At 37.1% G+C, this 19,123-nt stretch overlaps 1 protein-coding gene across 3 annotated transcripts in view; it reads left to right on the forward strand.

Moving 5' to 3' along the window:
- PSME4 (proteasome activator subunit 4) overlaps positions 1-19,123 on the forward strand; it is a 101,872-nt gene that overhangs the window by 66,946 nt on the left and 15,803 nt on the right. For all 3 annotated transcript variants that reach the window (XR_002824749.1, XM_023735134.1, XM_004369463.2), the window contains 13 exons: positions 946-1,155; positions 1,919-2,055; positions 3,140-3,193; positions 3,460-3,589; positions 4,232-4,313; positions 7,529-7,682; positions 8,387-8,456; positions 9,126-9,251; positions 9,822-9,974; positions 16,810-16,914; positions 17,440-17,531; positions 18,211-18,342; positions 18,719-18,927. Coding sequence is in view for 2 of the 3 variants with exons in the window: in XM_023735134.1 (XP_023590902.1) it covers positions 946-1,155; positions 1,919-2,055; positions 3,140-3,193; positions 3,460-3,589; positions 4,232-4,313; positions 7,529-7,682; positions 8,387-8,456; positions 9,126-9,251; positions 9,822-9,974; positions 16,810-16,914; positions 17,440-17,531; positions 18,211-18,342; positions 18,719-18,927 (1,654 nt within the window). In the remaining variant the exon portion in view is untranslated. The remainder of the gene's footprint in view (positions 1-945; positions 1,156-1,918; positions 2,056-3,139; positions 3,194-3,459; positions 3,590-4,231; positions 4,314-7,528; positions 7,683-8,386; positions 8,457-9,125; positions 9,252-9,821; positions 9,975-16,809; positions 16,915-17,439; positions 17,532-18,210; positions 18,343-18,718; positions 18,928-19,123) is intronic.

Consider the following 19,123-nt stretch of genomic DNA (forward strand, 5'->3'; position numbering starts at 1 on the left):
TAGGTGTGACAGGGACTGTGGGTCAGCTATATATTACATGGTCTTTTACTAAAAATGTTTGCTGATCCCTGATGTGTAACTATATGATTCAAAAGTGTTGTAGAAGGTCTGACTCATTAGATGGTGTGTGATTGACCTTGTTGAGAGCGGTTTGAATAAAATTAGTGAAGTCAAATAAGATCAAAACTGAAAAATGTTCATGAATGTCAACAAAATCGTTACCAGTAAGCTATGGAGAACTTGCACGGGAGAGGTGAGTGCAGGGTGCGTAAGAAGCCAGGTTAGAATGGAGTTAGAGTGAGTGTTCTGGAAGTAGCAAAATATTTTGGTTCTAATAGCTCTTTTTCATGAACGTAGAAAAGGGGTACCTGCTGTCATTAGAATCATTTCGATTAATTGGATTTTTAACGTACGCAGTAGAATTAAGTGACTTAGCTTTTATATACTTAAAAAATACTCAACAAGTGAATATTAGGTACTATTTCATAAATAATTTCAAACATGCTGTAAAATACAAAAAATATTCAACAAGTGAATATTAGGTACTATTTCATAAATAATTTCAAACATGCTGTAAAATACAAAGAGTAGAACATTTCATGGACTTTATGAAGCAATTCTAGAAGAGAATTAGAATGGAAGCTATGTTCTTAGAAACAACATCCTTTGACTCCTTTCTCTATTACCTTACTAACTGCAGTTCTTTGAGCAAACTGTATACCAAATGACTTTTCCTTAGAGAAAATATCAGTGGATGCCACTTAATGGTAATTAAATATCAAGTTCACATTTCTAAAGGTAATACTTTAAATGTGTGAACCTCTTCTACTAACCAATATCAAGTATTTAAGTAATCAATTTTTAGTAAATTTAAAAACACTACATAGGTGAGTTGGCTCCAACAGACAGCACCTCTGATTTCCCGTATTAATCTTTTCTCTGCAGGGCGCCTTGTATTGTCTCCTTGGAAACCACAGTGGCGTATGCTTGGCAAACCTTCATGACTGGGACTGTATTGTACAGACATGGCCAGCGATTGTGTCTTCAGGGCTTAGCAAAGCAATGTCCCTGGAAAAGCCCTCAATAGTGAGACTATTTGATGATCTTGCAGAAAAGATTCATAGGCAATATGAAACGATTGGATTGGACTTCACAGTAAGCAAAACCATTTTTTCATTCAGATTGTAGCGAAAATACTGCCTTGTTAAAATGCCTTTTATTTGTCTTTTTTCAGGAACACTATTGTTGACATTTGATTCTAACTAATGTTTTAAAAAATGCATTTATTTATTTAATTTTTCCATTTCTCTTTTGTCCTTTTAGTATTGATTACTGTAATAACAGGTTGAAATACCAAGTTGTAGCATGGCCAGGAGAGAGTTAGGTGGTTTTCTACCAAGAGGCCACAGGGTTTTTACATGGTTGCATTTACTATTATTCCACATCTTCTTTTTCAAAGTTCGTTGTAGTTTAGGACTCTAAATATGTTCCTTTTATGGAAAACACAGTCTTGCTCTTTGTAACTCTCATTATATTATTAGATTATTTTTTAATTTTTAAAGTTTAGATAGGATTCACAGTATAAAATTCACTCTTTGGCATGTGTAATTGTGTAGTTTTGTATTCACAGTAGTATATTTGTGACATTATGCAACCATCACCCCTATCTAATTCCAGAACCTTTTCATCACCCCAAAAAGAAACCCTGTACCCATTACCAGTCACTTCTTACCCCCCAAACCTCTGGCCCCTAGAAGCCACTTGTCTACTTTCCGTTTCTGTGGATTTGCCTGTTCTGGACATTTCATCTAATACGTGACTTTCTGTGTCTGACCTGGCATAATGTTTTCAGGGTTCATCCATGTTGTAGCGTGTGTCAGTACTTCATTTCTTTTTATGCTCTTTTCTTTTTAATAAGATTCCCAAGTCATGTGTTGCAATTGCGGAATTACTTCAACAATCAAAAAACCCCTCTATCAACCAGATATTGCTTAGCCCAGAAGAAATTGAAGAAGGACTTAAACGCCAGCAAGAAAGGAATGCTGATGCCCTAAGGTAATTGATGAGTGGTGTACTTAGATAGATGATATCATAGATACCCATAAAACCAGACCCATTGCCGCAAGTCGATTCCGACTCACAGCGACCCTATAAGACAGAGTAGAACTGCCCTATAGGGTTTCCAAGGCTGTAATATTTACCTAAGCAGACTGCTACGTATTTCTCCCGTGGAGCAGCTGGTGAGTTTGAACCACTGACCTTTCGATTTTAGCAGCTGAGCGCTTAACCACTGCACCACCAGGGCTTTTGACATAGTAGGTTTTAAATATCTCTGAAATATAGACACACCATAACTACTTAACGATTTCTACATATTGACTTTGTAATACAAAAAAATTAACATACAATTATGAAGATTCCTCATTTTTACTTTTAGCTGTGGAGGTAGAAAGCACCATCTTAATAATAGAGTTGTTTTAATACCGTATCTTTATTTTAATGTGATATCTCTTTGATTTTTTTTTAGATAGTAATGTTTCAGGAATAATTGAATTGGTACACATATCAATCGTTATGTCATAAATGCAAGTTCAACACGTATTTCTTCATGACTGATAATTCCTCTGATCTAATTTATAATTTGGTATCAGGATATTAATAACCTGTTTTTAGATTCTTTGAGCCAAACAGTTCAGTGATAACACTCAAACAGGAGCCTCTCTGGCTTGATTTTGTCTTTTGTCTTCTTAGTATATGCTGTATAAATGTCTGTATAGATAATAAACCCATAGCTTAGACCTGCCGCGCGTGTTTCGGATACCCACAGTATGCTGTAGGTAAAGCACTCCTAACTTGGTGGTCACCCCGTACAGATTTGCTTCGATGCTCACTCGAGAGGAGTCAGTTGCTCCCTGTACTTGTTTTCTCTCCGCCTTTCGTGATCTTTCCTGGCACCTCTTTTTACCCAACTCCTTTCTTCAGCTTGCTCCTCACTAAGCCTTTCAGCAGTCTGGTGATGGGAAGTGGCGAGGGTGAATTTTGCAGTAATATGAATTTATGTTACACTATTTGATGTACATCTAATTAGTGCATTAAAACAATACCTGTACTGATTTTTTTTGTTTTTTTTTTTCCTAAGGAACTATGAAAATTTGGTAAACACTTTGCTGGATGGTGTGGAGCAAAGAAATTTGTGAGTGCAATCTTGTTTCCTTCATTGTTAAAGCATTTGCCTTAAATACTGTGGAGTTTTCTACATTGAGGGACATGAATGGCCCGTGGCACAGAATTTCTAGCCTGATTCACGAATTGAGAAAACAGGGAGAGATGTGGAGGGGAAGTTTGGGGTTAATGACAGATATAGTGTTCTTCGATAGACCTATTTAATACAAGTTTTTTAAAAAATAGCTTTATGGATGATGTGTTTTGTGATTCTTTTTCTTTTTCCTCCCTGTTAAGGCCTTGGAAATTTGAACATATAGGCATTGGGCTTCTGTCTCTCCTCCTGAGAGATGATCGAGTGCTGCCTCTTCGTGCTATACGGTTTTTTGTTGAGAATCTCAACCACGATGCGATCGTAGTTCGAAAGGTAGATACTTAACTTGAGCTGCAGTCAGTTAGCTCAGTGGGTTTGAGAATTTTTACCTCACCTGAAGTGTTTAAATTTTCACAACAAAAATTACTTAATATCTTGAGGTATATTGGCTTGAAATCTATCCCTGTCGGGTCAGAGAATAATTCAACAGCTATATGAGGGCGTGTTCAGGCACTGTATATTTCAGCCCTGGAGATTTAGCAGGAAGGGAGTTGTATAGGCTAATGGGAAAGATTGACTTTGAGAAATGAGTTACAGTATGATGTATTATGGGGGTAAGAAATGAGACGCACAGTGTTTTGTTTTTACACTCGGAGTATTAGAGGTGAGATGCAAGGGGGGCTGACCTAGCCTGGTGCGTCAGAGGAAGATCCCTCCAGAAGGTGAGATTTGAAGAAGGAGCAGGTTTCGTTTAATAAAGAAAAGGTCCGAGTTTTCTAGATGAAAGACTAGTGCAGGCGAAGGATCAGCAGTGGAGCTGTGAACAATCCGACTCATTTCCTGTTGGATTGAGCTCTCGCAGCTGTGCTGCCAGGTGTGCAGCGGGTGAGGCATTTCTGGTTTGAAAGAGCAGGGCAGTTATTTAACAAGTTTTAAAGCTTCGATACATGTGCCTTCTCTGTGTTGTTTTCCTAGATGGCTATCTCAGCGGTTGCTGGTATTCTTAAGCAGCTAAAAAGAACCCACAAAAAGCTGACCATCAGCCCCTATGAAATCAGTAAGTACTACCAAAAGTAATAATACTTCTCAGTAAAACTCAGAAAATTTTCTTAATTTGAAATGTATGAATCATTTTTTTTTTTAATTTATTTTGTTGAGACTATACACAGCAAGACATGCATCAATTCAACAGTCTCTACGTGTACAATTCAGTGACATTGATGACGTTCTTCGAGTTGTACAACCGTTCTCACCCTCCTTTTCTGAGTTGTTCCTCCTCCATTAACATTAACTCATTGCCCCCCTCAGTTTCCTATCTAATCTAATCTAGCTGCTGTTGTCAGTTTGATCCCATATAGACAGATTTTAAAAGAGCACAGTGCTCAAGGCAGACATTCTTTATTGTTTGGCTTAAAGAAGACTTCAGGGAATACATGTGATCTGCTTCCACAGTGCGATAGCTCTAGCTCTAAAGTACTGTTCTGTGGATATTAATGCAAAGTATGAGATAATATTATGAAGCGAAATGGTTGACTAGTGCTAAACAGCATTCAAGAAAACATATTGATTATGAAGATATAGAGAATCGATATATTTTTGTGAATATGTGTACCTTTTGCACACTCTGGGCATGCATGTCATCTAGTTTATATTATTTATCTCACACTCTAAGGAAATTATGTTTATTGTTTATCAAACAGTGTTTCAGAGACATAAAATAGCATGACCATTATTATATCAGTATGGTAAGTGATTCTGGGTGCTGGGATTATGGACAGGGTTAATTTTCTTTATACTTTATTGTATTATCAGAACTTTCTGAGTAGTAATCTTATATAACTATGATAATTATAAAAAGTGATAAAATAATCCACGATTTTAGAGAGAAAAAAATGAATATTGTTTTTATTTTTTCAGCTACCTAATTTTTCCTTTCTGATAACTCCCAGAGTATCCAAACAGCTGTCTTCAGTTCTTTTTCCATAAGAGGGCATAGTCCTGCACACCACCATCTTTACTTGGTGACACTGTAAAAATAGTGTTAACTAAATCTGAGAAAGGCTTTGTTTACTGTCCTCCCTACTGTTAATCTTTATCCTCACTTGAAATACATTTGCAGGTCCAATGTTATATAAATAATACTAACTTTTAATATTAAAGAAGGTACAAACAAAGCAATCTGTATTTTAGGTAATATAGGTAGTCTGTATTATAGGTTGTATTTAAATTATTTTTAAGTACAACAGGAAGGTTGTTTCAAGAGTAAATACGCTTTGTTACCAAAAAAAAAAAATCTGAAAGCATAGCCATGTAGTCAGAGACCCTAGTTCTTCTCCACTCCATCTGATCTCCCGTGTGCAACCACCATTACTAATTTCTTAAGTAAGCATGTTCCGTGGATATTACGGGGCTGCAGTGATCATCAGTGTAAATTTTTTACATAGATGATATTTGCCTTGTGATAAGTGAAAAAGGATATTATTAGTGTGGTTGTTAAGCCTTTTTTCCCCCCATGTACTGACCTCTTGTTCTTAATTTCAGGTGTTTGGTCTTAGTATTTGGTTGTAAGGGCTCTTCGTGTGTTTATGATATTTATGCTTATATTAGTCTTATATGTGGGACACATTTTTTTTTTTTTACCCTGTTTGTCTTGACTTGGCGTGTGTGTGTTCATCAAAAAGAAAATTATGTAGGAAAAAAAAAATTAGGGGGCGGTGGTGGGGACTTCTAGATTTCATATCATGCATGGTAAAGTATTCCCCTCTCTGGTATTTTAAGGAAATTCACTAATGATTTTCTTTATACATTTATGGTTAATTTTTACATTCAAAATTTTTATCTTACACTTAGTACCTAGATCTTGTGTTCTAAACACCAATCTCCACTAAAAGGAGCCAGGGCCTCTTGGAGAAAGAACTGATTTCAGAGCTGTTGTGAGGAAAGGCAGGACCATCTCGAGCCAGAAAGTGAGGAAGTGCTCCAGAAACGATGGGAGCGTGTGAAAAGGGTATGAGAGACAGCTCAGAACAGCTCTGCACTGTCCAGATCTGGGACAATTCGAGTACCAAAGTCTGTACTGATAGTAATAGATTATAACCAGTAGCTTAAAATAAGAATTAATGAGTCACTCCACGTTGATGTGAATGATTAAATTATCATGGGGGAAAAAGAAGAGCTTTCTTTTTAGAGTAGAGTGACAACTAATAAATGAAATGATGGAATTAGAAAATTATCATTTGGGAACCACCATAATAATTGCTTCAGAAAAAATTCAGTGATGCTAAAATAAGAAATGAGAAACAGGATATTTATATGGTTTCAACAAATGTTTTCATAAGCTACTTGATAGACAGAAAAGGGAAAAAGAGTAACTTTACAGTGGAAAAACCTGGCAGACATCACCTTCATCAGGTGATCATAGGCAGCACTCTCACCAATGGACAGATTCGTATTGTGCACCTCCTGAGAGGATATACTAAGAAGGGCAGAACTTCACTTCTCTGTTATTGACAAAAGCCCATAACCTGAATCTAATCGTGAAGCAACACTAGACACCAAAATTGAAGAACAATAAATGGCTTATATAGTCTTCTGTGACATCAGGGTCAAGGCTGTGAAAGACAAAGCCTGAGGAATTGTCCCAGATTAAAGGAGACTGAAGAGATACGAAAGCTAAATGCACAGCTTGATCTGGATTGGGTTGTAGACCTGGAGAAAATGGCTTAGTTTTTTTTTTTGGCGATAAGAGACGTTAGTGGGATAATTGAGAACATTTTAATAAAATCTGCTGGTGAGATAATAGTACAGTACTAATAGTTTTTTTTTTTTTTTTTTTTTTGAGAATTAGATTTTGATTTCTGTAAGAGAGTGTTATTGTTTACAGGAAATATACACTGAAATTTTTGGAGTAATGGAACGTTATGTTTACTCATATGGTTCCCAGAAATTCATCTGTGTGTGTGTGTGTGTGTGTGTGTGTGTGTGTGTGTGTGTGTAGAGAGACACATGGGAATTCTTTGTGCAATTTTTGGTAAAATGTATGAAGATCAAACTTGATTTTTCTCTCCTCAAATAAGTATTCCAACACTAATCTGTCTTTTCCCCGTTGGTTTGAAATGCTCCCTTAATTGTTCTGTATATGTGAGTTTTTGTCTTGAGGGAATTTTAATAGAGTCCTATTACAAAGTTACACTGGTATTATTGGTTGAAAGTTGAGAGTAATGGTTGCGTGAACGCTTTTAAATTCATCAAATGTGATTTTCCTTTCCCTAGGTGGATATCCTAAACCTACACAAATTCTTGCTGGTGATAGGCCTGATAATCATTGGTTGCATTATGACAGCAAAAGCGTACCGAGAACTAAAAATGAATGGGAGTCAAGTTGCTTTGTGGAAAAAACTCACTGGGGATACTACGCCTGGCCACGGTAAGTTGTCACGTAGTGTGCACTTTCTTACGTAAACAGCCTGTCTGTAATTTATTCTACCGTTTTGGATCTCTGTGGAGATTCAGAGACATGAGGCAGTTAGAGGTACTTTGCTTCTAAAGATGCACGCTCTCTTTTTCCTCTTCTTTCTTCCTCCCTTTTTATTTTCCTCCAGCCAGTGCTGTGCCTTGTTCCTGCCTCTTTCTTTGTCTTTCCTCTGGAACCCTTGGCTTTCCTCAGTCCCACCATGATAGGGCTAAGGAGGTTGTTAATAAACCCTTTGCCGTCGAGTCGATTCTGACTCATAGTGACCCTATAGGACAGAGTAGAACTTCCCCATAGGGTTTCCAAGGAGCGGCTGGGGGATTGGAACTGCTGACCTTTTGGTTAGCAGCCAAGCTCTTAACCACTGCACCAGCAGGGTTCCAAGGAGGTTGTTACTAGCTGCTCTAAATTATTCTCCTACTATGACTAATACACATGCCTAAACCAGCCTGGAGAATTGCTCACTTGTGTTTCATTGTTAACTGCACTGATCTGGCATGAGGTCACAGTGCTGTGATAGATTTTAACACTGAGACGGTTACTGATGTACTTGTGTCCCCAAACGTAGCAACAGATCATTAGAAGTGCCTTCTAATGCTTTCTGTAAGGCTCTAGTATTTTTTCTGTGCTTATTACAAATAAACTCTTACACCGTGTAGGAATCTGGTGGTTTATGCTGGTGTAGAAGAGCAGCCTAAGCTTGGCAGAAGCAGAGAGGATATGACAGAGGTAAGAAGTGCGTTTTCACCACGTGTAAACGTATGTTCACCCTCGTTCAATGCATCTTACTTTGGTTTTTTGTCACAAGCTGGCAGTGGGTGCTCAGTAAATACGTGTCTGTAGATGTAAGTGGAAACTCCGTAGTCTTCGTAGATCTTAATTCTTCGTCACTTTGAAGGTTGACAAGGGCTTTTAAATTCGTATATTCCTCAAGTTAATGGTATTGTAGACTTTATTTTCTGATTCTGAACCAAGGTTATGTTTTAACTTCTAGTGTTTTATAAATAGGGCATGGTTTGTTGGGGCTTGGCTTACAGTTTGGGGAGAGATTGTCCTAAGTGGCTCACAAGGTGACGCAGTAGCAGTAATCCTCCCTGTCCCCGGCAGGACGCTTGGTGGTTTTAATTCACAGTCTGTGAAATGGGACCCAAACTGGAAGTCGGAAGGAAAACTTCTAGTTACTCTTATTGTTTAGAATGTAGCACTTTTAGTGGGAGACATTATTTTGGTTCTAGAAAGCATTATAGCCTCTGTGGGAACTGAAAATGTGTTAGAACAAAAATTCAGCCGACCAATGAGTATCAGAATTTTAGAATTGAATTTTAACGTTCTCAGAATCGTGTTTTTAAATAGATTTTAAACCCTGAATGTTCTTTTTTTTTTTTTTTAACTTTATAGGCAGAACAAATTATATTTGATCATTTTTCTGATCCTAAATTTGTTGAACAGCTAATTAATTTTCTATCTTTAGAAGACAGAAAAGGAAAAGATAAATTTAATCCCCGACGTTTTTGCCTCTTTAAGGTAACTGTGTTATTTATATATCTTCTTTTTTTATATATGATTTATTTCATGTTGTTGAGAATTATATATCTTCCTCATAAAGCTTAGTGACTGTTCAGTTTGTAGATTCGTAAGTTTCAAAGAATTTGCTCAAAGTTTGAGTTTAGCAGCACGGCCTCTGCAATGAATGTCAATCACATTGATCTGGTTTGAAGGTCCAGGTCTCAAAACAAAACCCAGAACAAGCTGTTTAGTGTTTATCTGCATGTTTTAATTAGCACCAGAAGGAAAAAAACAAAAAAAAAACACACTTGATGCAGTTGGCATTCATTTGCTTGTTTAAACTGCGATGTTCTTGAGGTCAGAAAAATTAATATTTATTTCATTGGTTACATATTAATGTGAACGTAGATTGACAGTGTTCTTATCATTTTAACTTAGAGGCATTCTTAAAGCTGTTAAGTTCTAAACGGGAGAAGATTTGAGGTGTGAAGCGCAGTAGTAATGTAGAAAATTATAAGCGTAGTGTAATTGTAATTGAGATGACAGTCATTTGAATACTGGAGAGCTTCGTTTTCTTTGTTTCTGTAGGGTATATTCAGGAATTTTGATGATGCCTTTCTACCAGTTCTGAAGCCCCATTTAGAGCGCCTGGTTGCAGATTCACATGAAAGCACTCAGCGATGTGTTGCAGAAATTATAGCTGGTTTAATCAGAGGTTCGAAGCATTGGACATTTGAGAAGGTGACGTGTTTTACAGCAGTTGTCTCAGTAAAACTGCATATTCCATTTATGCAGCTTTTCCTAACACATTAGGTAGTCACACCTAAAATATGAAATGTTCAGTTCCATAAAATTTGTCAAATATGTTATGTATATACTGCTTTTGAGTAGAGGCCACAAACTAGTGACCTACAGGCAAATTCAGTATCTTCTTTTATTTTTCTCATTTTCTTGTGGTAAAGTGTGTGTGTATAAATAACCCAGCCCACTGCCGTTGAGTCAATTCCAACTCATAGTGACCTTATAGGACAGAGTAGAACTGCTACATAGGGTTTCCAAGGCTGTAAATCTTTGCAGAAGCAAAATGGTGGGTTCGAACTGCCAACCTTTGGGTTAGCAGCTGAGTACTTTAACCACTGTGCCACGAGGGCATATATATCTATATATATAAAACAAAAATATGGCAATTTAACCGTTTTTAAGTATGCAATTCAGTGACATTAATTATATTCACCATGTTGTACAGTCATCACCACTATTTCCAAAAGTTTTTCATTATCCCACATAGAACGCAGTACCCCCTAAGCAAGTAACTGCCCACTCCCCCTTCCCTCCAGCCCCTGGTAGCCACTGACTGGTAAACTTTGGACTTACGTGTTTGCATATTCTAGGTATTTCATGTAAATGGAATCATACAAATATTCTTCCTTTTGTGTCTCACTTATTTCAATCAGCATGAAGTTTTCAAGGTTCATACATGTCATAGCATGTATCAGAACTTGGTTTCTCTTCATGGCTCAGTAATGTTCCGTTGTATGTAAACACCACATTTTGTTTATACATTCATCCATTGGACACTTGGGTTGTGTTTCCATCTTCTAGCTATTGTGAATAGTGCTGCAAAGAACTTTGGTATGCAAGTATCTGTTTGGGTCTGTTTCCAAGTTTTTTGGGATATACCTAGGAGTGAAATTGCTTGGTCATATGGTAATTCCATGTTTAACTTTTCAAGGAACCACAGAACTGTTTTCCATAGTAGTTGCACTGTTGTTACATTCCCTCCAGCAGTGCACAAGGTTTCGATTTCTTCACATCCTCGCCAGCGCTTGTTGTTTTGCATTTTTCTGATAATAGTGGGAGTGAAGTGGTATCTTATTTTGATTTTGATTTGCATTTCCGTAATGACTAGTGACGTTGAACATCTTTTCATGTTCTTATTGGCCATTTGGATATCTTTTCTGGAGAGACATCTGTTCACATCCTTTGCCCATTTTTTATTTGGGTTGTTTGTCTTTTTGTTACTGAGTTGTAGGAGTTCTTTATATATTCTGGATTTTAAGTCCTTATCAGATATAGAATTTCCAAATATTTTCTCCCATTCTGTAGATTGTCTTTTTAGTTTGTTGATAATACCCTTTGATGCACGGAAGTTTTTAATATTGATGAAGTCCAGTTTCTCTGTTTTTGTTGTTGCTCTTGTTGCTTGTGCTTTTGGTGTCATATCTAAGAATCCATCTCCAGAAACAAGGTCTTGAAGCTTTTACCCCTCTGTTTTCTCCTAAGAGTTGTATGGTGTTAGTTTTTTAAATTTAGGTCATTGATTCATTTTAGGTTAATTTTTGTACCAGTACCATACTGTTTTGATTATTATATCTTCCTGGCATGTTTTGAAATTGGGAAATGTGAGTCTTCCGACTTTATTCTTCTTTTTTCAAAGTTACTTTCGTTGTTCGGGCCCCTTGCAGTTCCATATGAATTTGAGCATTGGCGCAAAAAAAAGGCTACTGGAATTTTGATGGGAGTTGCATTGAATCTGTAAATCGCTTTGGGTAGTATTAACATCTTAACGATATTAAGTCTTCCAAACCATGAACATGGAATGTCTTTCCATTTATTTAGGTCTTTTAAATTCATTTTAGCAATATTTTATAATTTTTAGTGTGCAAGTCTTTCACCACCCTGGTTACATTTATTCTTAGGTACTTTATTCTTTGAGATATAGTTGTAAATGGACTTGTTTTCTTAATTTTCTTTTCAGATTGTTCATTCCTGATGTATACAAACAACTGATTTTTGTATATTGTTCTTGTACCCTGTAACTTTGCTTTTATTAGCTCTAGTAGCTATCTTATGGATACTTTGGGATTTTCTATATGTAGGGTCATGTCATCTGCGAATAGAGATAGTTTTACCTCTTCTTTTTGACTTTGATACCTTTTATTTCTTTTTCTTATCTAATTGCTCTGCTTAGGATTTCCAGTACCATGTAGAATAGCAGTGGTGGAGGTGGACATCCTTGTCTTGTTCTTGATCTTAGTGGGAAAGCTTTCAGTCTTCCTCCATTAATTATGATGTTGGTCGTGGGTTTTTCATAAATGCCCTTTATCTTGTTGAGAAATTTCCCTTCTAGTCCTAGTTTACTCTATGTTTTTATTACGAAAGGGTGTTACATTTTGTCAAATGCGTTTTGTGCATCATTTGAGATGAACATGTGGTTCTTTTCCTTCTGTTTACTAATATGCTGTATTACATTGATCTTCTTATGTTGAACCACCCTTGCATTCCTGGCATAAGTCCCTCTTGGCCATATAATATTTTTAATATGCTGTTGGATTTGATTTACTAGTATTTTGTTGAGGATTTTTGCATCTATTTGCATGAGGGATATTGGCCGTTAGTTTTCTTTCTCTTTGGTGTCTTTATCTGGTTTTAGTGTTGGGATAATTCTAGCCTCATAGAATGAGTTAGGAAATGTTCTCTTCTAATTTCTGGGAGAGTTTGAGAAGATTTGGTGTTAATTCTTTAATTGACTGGTAAAGTTCACCAGTGAAGCCATTTGGTCCTAGACTTTTCTTTGTTGTAGGAGGTTTTTCATCCTGAGTCAATCTCTTCACTTGTTATAGTAATGATCAGAGTTTCATTTTCTTCTTGAGTTAATTTGTTTGTGTGTTTCTAGGAATTTGTCCATTTCACCTCAGTTGGTGTACAGTTTTTCAGTGTCCTCTTACAATCCTTTTTATTTTTATAGGGTCAGTAATAATGTCCCCACTTTCATTTCTCTTTTAGTTATTTGCATCTTCTCTCTTTTTTTTTTACCTTGTCAATCTAGCTGACAGTTTGTCTACTGTATTGATCTTTTCAAAAAATAAACTTTCGGTTTCATTGGTTCTCTTTACCATTTTTCTGTTCTGTATTTCCTTTATCTCTCCTCTAATCTTTATTATTTCCTTTCTTCTGGTAACTTTGGACGTAACTTGTTCTTTTTCTAGTTACTCAAAGGTGTAAAGTTAGGTGATTGGTTTGGGATCTTCTTTTTTAATATACATGTTCAGAGCTATGCATTGCCTTGGCTGCATGCCCTAAGCTTTGGTATGTTGTGCTTTCATTTTTGTCCTCTCTAAGTCTTTTCTCATTTCCTTTGTGATTTCTTCGTTTTTTAATAGTGTATTGTTTGATTTCACATATTTGAAAAATTTCCAGTTTTCCTTCTGTTACTAATTTCTAGGTTCATCCATTGTGTTCAGAGAAGATTCTTTGTATGATTTCAGTGTTTCTGAATTTATTGAGACTGTTTTGTGACCTAACATATGCTCTAATCCTGGGGAATGATCCAACTGTACTGGAGAAAAACGTGTATTCTGCTGTTGTGAGGTGGAGTGTCGTCCATGTCTGTTAGGTCTAGTCGGTTTATAGTGTCATTCAGGTTCTCTGTTTTCTTGTTGATCTTCTTTCTAGATGTTCTGTCCAGTATGCAAAGTGGTGTATTAATGTCTCCAACTATTATTGTAGAACTATCTGTTTTTCTTTTTTTGAATCTTAAAATTATGTTCATGGTTCTGTCATCTTTCATAATCAGAGAAGATTCAATTGAAAAAGGTTAGCTTGCTAGCAAAACGCACCAGCCTGAATGTAAACTGGTAAAATGTCAGAAATACCTAAATATAAGGGAGTCCGCCAGAAGGAGATGAGGTATTGTTTTTGGCCAATTTCATTATACTTTTAAGAAGACTATGTAAATTTTTAATATATTTATTTATACATACTTGTCACTTATTACATGAAAGCATTTATTAATTTACAACATTGCCTTTTTCCTGCTCATTTTTTTTTATTGTACTTTAGATGAAGGTTTATAGAACAAACTAAACAGTTAGTACACATATAGTTTTATGACATTGGTTAACAACCCCACAACGTGTCAACACTCTCCCTTCTCAACCTTGGGTTCCTTATTATCAGCTTTCCTGCCCACTGCTGACTTCTACTCTTTGCCATTGGGCTGTTGTGTCCCTTTAGTCTCATTTTGTTTTATGGGCCTGTCTGATCTTTGGCTGAAGGGTGAACCTCGGGAGTGACTTCATTACAGAGCTAAAAGGGTGTCCGGGGCATACCCTGAGGGTTTCTCCAGTCTCTATCAGGCCAGTAAGTCTGGTCTTTTTTTATGAGTTAGAATTTTGTTCTGCATTTTTCTCCAGCTCTGTCTAGGACCCTATCCCAGTCAGAGCAGTCAGTGGTGGTAGCCGGGCACCATCTAGTTATACTGGACTCAGTTTGGTGGAGACCGTGGTAGATGTGGTCCATTCGTCCTTTGGACTAACCTTTCCATTGAGTCTTTAGTTTTCTTCATTTTCCCTTGGTCTTGAAGGTGTCAGACCAGTGGAGTATCTTAGATGGCCACTTATAGGCTTTTAAGACACCAGACGCTACTCACCAAAGTAGAATGTAGAACATTTTCTTTATGAACTATGTTATGCTAATTGAGCTAGATGTTCCCTGAGACCATGGTCCCCACAGCCCTCAGCCCAGTAATTTGGTCACTCGGGGAGTTTGGATTTGTCCATGGAGCTTCCATGACCTTACCCTGAACAAGTTGTGCTGGCTTTCTCAGTATTGTGTACTGTCTTACCCTTCACCAAAGTTACCACGTATCTATTGTCTATTTATTGTTTTTCCACCTCCACCCCTCCACTCCCTCCTAACCATCAAAGATTGTTTCTTTTTGTGTTTAAACGTTTTCATACTAGAGGTCTCATTCAATATTTGTCCTTTTGTGATTCACTTGTTTCACTCAGCATAATGTCTTCCAGATTCATCCATGTTGTGAGATGCTTTGTAGATTCATCACTGTTCTTTCTCGTTGCATAATACTCCATTGTGTGTATGTACCATAGTTTGTTCATCCATTCATCTGTTGATGGACATCTAGGTTGTTTCCATCTTTTTGCTATTGTGAACAATGCTGCCATGAACATAGGTGTGCATATGTCTATTTGTGGGATGGCTCTTATTTCTCTAGGCTATATTCCTAGGAGTGGGATTGCTAGATCATATGGTATTTCTGTTTCTAGCTTTCTAAGGAAACGCCATATCGTTCTCCAAAAATGGTTGTATCATTTTACATTCCTACCAGCAGTACGTAAGAATTCCGATCTCCCTGCAGCCTCTCCAACATTTGTTATTTCCTGTTTTTTATTAAATTTCTGCCAGTAATGCAGGGGGTGAGATGGTATCTCATTGTGGTTTTGATTTGCATTTCTCTAATGGCTAGTGATCGGGAGCATTTCCCCATGTGTCTGTTGTCCACTTGAATGTCTTCTTCGGTGAAGTGTCTGTTCATTTCCTTTGCCCGTCTTTTAACTGAATTATTTGTCTTTTTGTTGTAGAGGTGTTGAATTTTCCTGTGGATTTTTGAGATTAGACCTTTGTCTGATTTGTAGTAGCCCAAAGTTCTTTCCCAGTCTGTAGGTTCTCTTTTTTACTCTTTTGGTGAATTTCCTGCTCATATTTTATGAAACCATGTTAATTGAATGTGTCACACAGATCGCTGTCATGTTGTCACTGTCATACTAGAGCCAGGGCTGTGTTACCTGTCCTCTGGAACACATCTCCTCTCCCAGGAAGTTATTGGAGAGACAGCATTATTTATTTATTTATTTTAAATCAGTGCCTGGTGCTTTCACTGGCAGTTTTGTCCCAAGCTCTCCCTCGTTTGTCCAGTGTGTGTCCTTCTGACTGAGATGTAGTCCCCAGGCCAGCAGGAGATGGCATCATTGGAAGCTTATTAAAAGTAGGATCTCAGGGCCCAGCGCGAGCTGATGAATCAGAATCTGTGTTTTATCAAGATTCCAAGGTGATTTGTATCCTCATTAAATTGTAAGAAGCATCCGTAGGAATATATTCATAGTCTCTGTACAACTAAACATTATAAAGGCTGTTGATAGTAATTTGAGGAGCCCTGGTGGCATAGTGGTTACGTAGTTGGCTGCTAAACAGAAGTTCAAATCCACCAGCCTCTCCGCCGGAGAAAGATGGGGAAGTCTGTTTCCATAAAGATTTACAGCTTTGAAAACCCTATGAGGCAGTTCTCCTCCGCCCTGTAGTCACTGTGAGTCAGAATAGACTCGATGGCAGTGGGTTTGGGCTTTGGTACAATAATTTAAGACCTGTTATACCTCAAGCAGATGACTAAATTGTATTAAGATGTTTTTGCCTGCTATTTTAGGATTCAGTGAAATGACCTCAAGAAGCAAACTTAAAAACTGACTGAGGTTTTGTTTCAGGCCAGTGTACAGTGTTATTCAAAAAATTTAACAGACAACTTCTCAATTAAGTATGAGAGACTTAGTAAGGGGCCATATAAGGTGTCTTCTTTTTTGAATAATTTTTTTGGAAAAAAATTCACCTTGTAATATACGGTGATAATACAGTGGGGCTACTGTCTTGAATTGTTGAGGTGGTCTAAGAAGTAATTTCGAAGAAGTCTCAGGTTTTGTATGTGTGTGTGTTCCAGGAAAAGGATTTTTGAAGAGAAGATACTCGGTTACTAACTTTTGCCCGTGTATTTTGTCATGAGTAGGTGGAGAAACTTTGGGAGCTTCTGTGCCCTCTGCTTAGAACAGCACTATCCAACATTACAGTAGAAACCTACAACGACTGGGGGACTTGTATAGCAACGTCCTGTGTAAGTCCTCCTCCGACTTCTGTGCCCATCTCATGTATTCATTATTCAGTGTGTGAAATCTGAACTATGCTGCTTGAATCTTGAAATTTTGTTCATGGTTTTGTCATCTTACATGATTGGAAAAGATTCTATTCAGCCTTTCCAGTAAGCCTTGAGTGAGAGTTTTGCGTCCTTATTGTATGTTCTCTGCTGCGGTGATGCATTCATTTATTAAATAAAAATCAAATCGTATATCTGGAAATGTGGCTCACAGATAGTAAAAGCCAAATGACGCAAGGTTATAGGTGTCATTTCTGACACCGGATATGGCCGTAGCTGAGGAGGTTTTAACACTGCTAATCTTTCTGACACGTACTGTGGTGTTACATTTTGATTTGACTCACCTGTCAGTTTTATTTTGATATTTTTACCACTGTGTATTTAAATTATGTATAGTTTTAATACTTCTAAAATAATTGGATAAAGTTTATTTACATAATTGGAGGTCCGGCCCCTGTTTAATTGTTACTTTATATTTCAACACAGGAAAGCAGAGATCCTCGGAAACTTCATTGGCTTTTTGAGCTCCTGTTGGAATCACCATTGAGTGGTGAAGGAGGATCCTTCGTAGATGCATGGTAACTAAAAAGAAAACCTATAAGTGGAAGTGAATTGTCTGCACTCCCAAGGCTCAATGAAGTAATTACTTTCTTCTGGGAGATGACATGATCCAGTTCAGTACAAAATATTTTACTAAGTAGAGTTATTTCTCACAGGGAGTAAGTAGGAGAAATGGAGGGAACCCAAACAATTCAAACATAAGTCAGATTGAACCTTCTCCGGTTTGATGATGCCGACTTCTTTATCAGAAGTGATCATTTTTCTGTCTTCCTCATTAAGAAGGATACAACTAAAAGAGTAATCCTTTTAAAGAGAAATGCACTCGTGCAGCACCAGGAGCAGGAGAGAGTTAGTGGCCAATCGAAAGAGATCTGGTCAATCCTCTTAACAAGAAGAAGGAGTACTTTGCTAATTAGGGAGAAGTCTGAAATCTGATGCTTAAAGACTAACTCAATGAGTGTTCTTAAGTCAGTCTTTCTTTTGATTGCGTAGTAATGGGGATGAAATGGAAATACAGAGAAAACAATGTAAAAAAATAAAAACTTCATAACGACATTTTGAATTGTGCTTACTTTATTATTTATTAGGTGACAAAATGAAAAAATTTTAAGTGAAATTCGGACATCATTAATCTATACTTTTGGTTTGTAATTACAGAAGATGCTCTAACACAACACTCTTATGCTTAAATTTTAGTCGACTTTACGTTCTACAAGGTGGCCTTGCCCAGCAAGAATGGAGAGTGCCTGAACTATTGCACAGACTACTGAAATACTTGGAACCCAAACTCACCCAAGTTTACAAAAATGTCAGGGAAAGAATAGGGAGGTGGGTATTATTTTCTCTGTTGTATGTTATACCTTAATTTTTTTAATTAAAACGTAATGTCTAACATAATACATATTGGTTATGTTGTCATTGAGTTTCATGGTACACTCTTTGTAAAGTTTTGTGGGAAACCAGATAAGACATAGTGAACGTGGACTAGGACATCAGCGTGCTCACCAGCCAAAGGGTGGGCAGTCATCACTTCCCAGTTCTTGATGCTTCAAAACATGAGGCTTCTTTTATACATAGGTACAGTCTAAGGCCCTCTCTAGGAATTGTCTTGGAAAATTTTACTTTGGTTGGGCCATCATTTTTGAACCTTAGTTATATTTATAATGTAGGATCTATTCTTACTATTATGTATTTTATTTCACAGTGTGCTGACCTACATATTCATGATAGACGTTTCTTTGCCAAACACTGCACCAACAACATCCCCTCGTGTCCCTGAGTTTACTGCTCGAATCTTAGAGAAACTGAAACCCCTCATGGATGTGGATGAAGAAATTCAGAACCACGTTATGGAAGAGAACGGAATTGGTGAAGAAGATGAACGAACTCAGGGCATCAAACTCTTAAAAACTAGTGAGTGAATGTCACTGAACTGTGCGTGTAGAAATTTTTGAAATGGTGTATCTTTGGCTATGTATATTTTCACCAAAAAAAAGGTTGAGAAGTTAGAGGGTTGACATGTCGTGGGGTTGTTAACCAATGTCATGAAACAATATGTGTACTACTGTTTCATGAGAAACTATTTGTTCTGTAAGCCTTCACCTGAAGT

This window comes from Trichechus manatus, unplaced genomic scaffold (assembly GCF_000243295.1).
Source record: "Trichechus manatus latirostris isolate Lorelei unplaced genomic scaffold, TriManLat1.0 scaffold00005, whole genome shotgun sequence".
Lineage (NCBI taxonomy): Eukaryota > Metazoa > Chordata > Mammalia > Sirenia > Trichechidae > Trichechus > Trichechus manatus.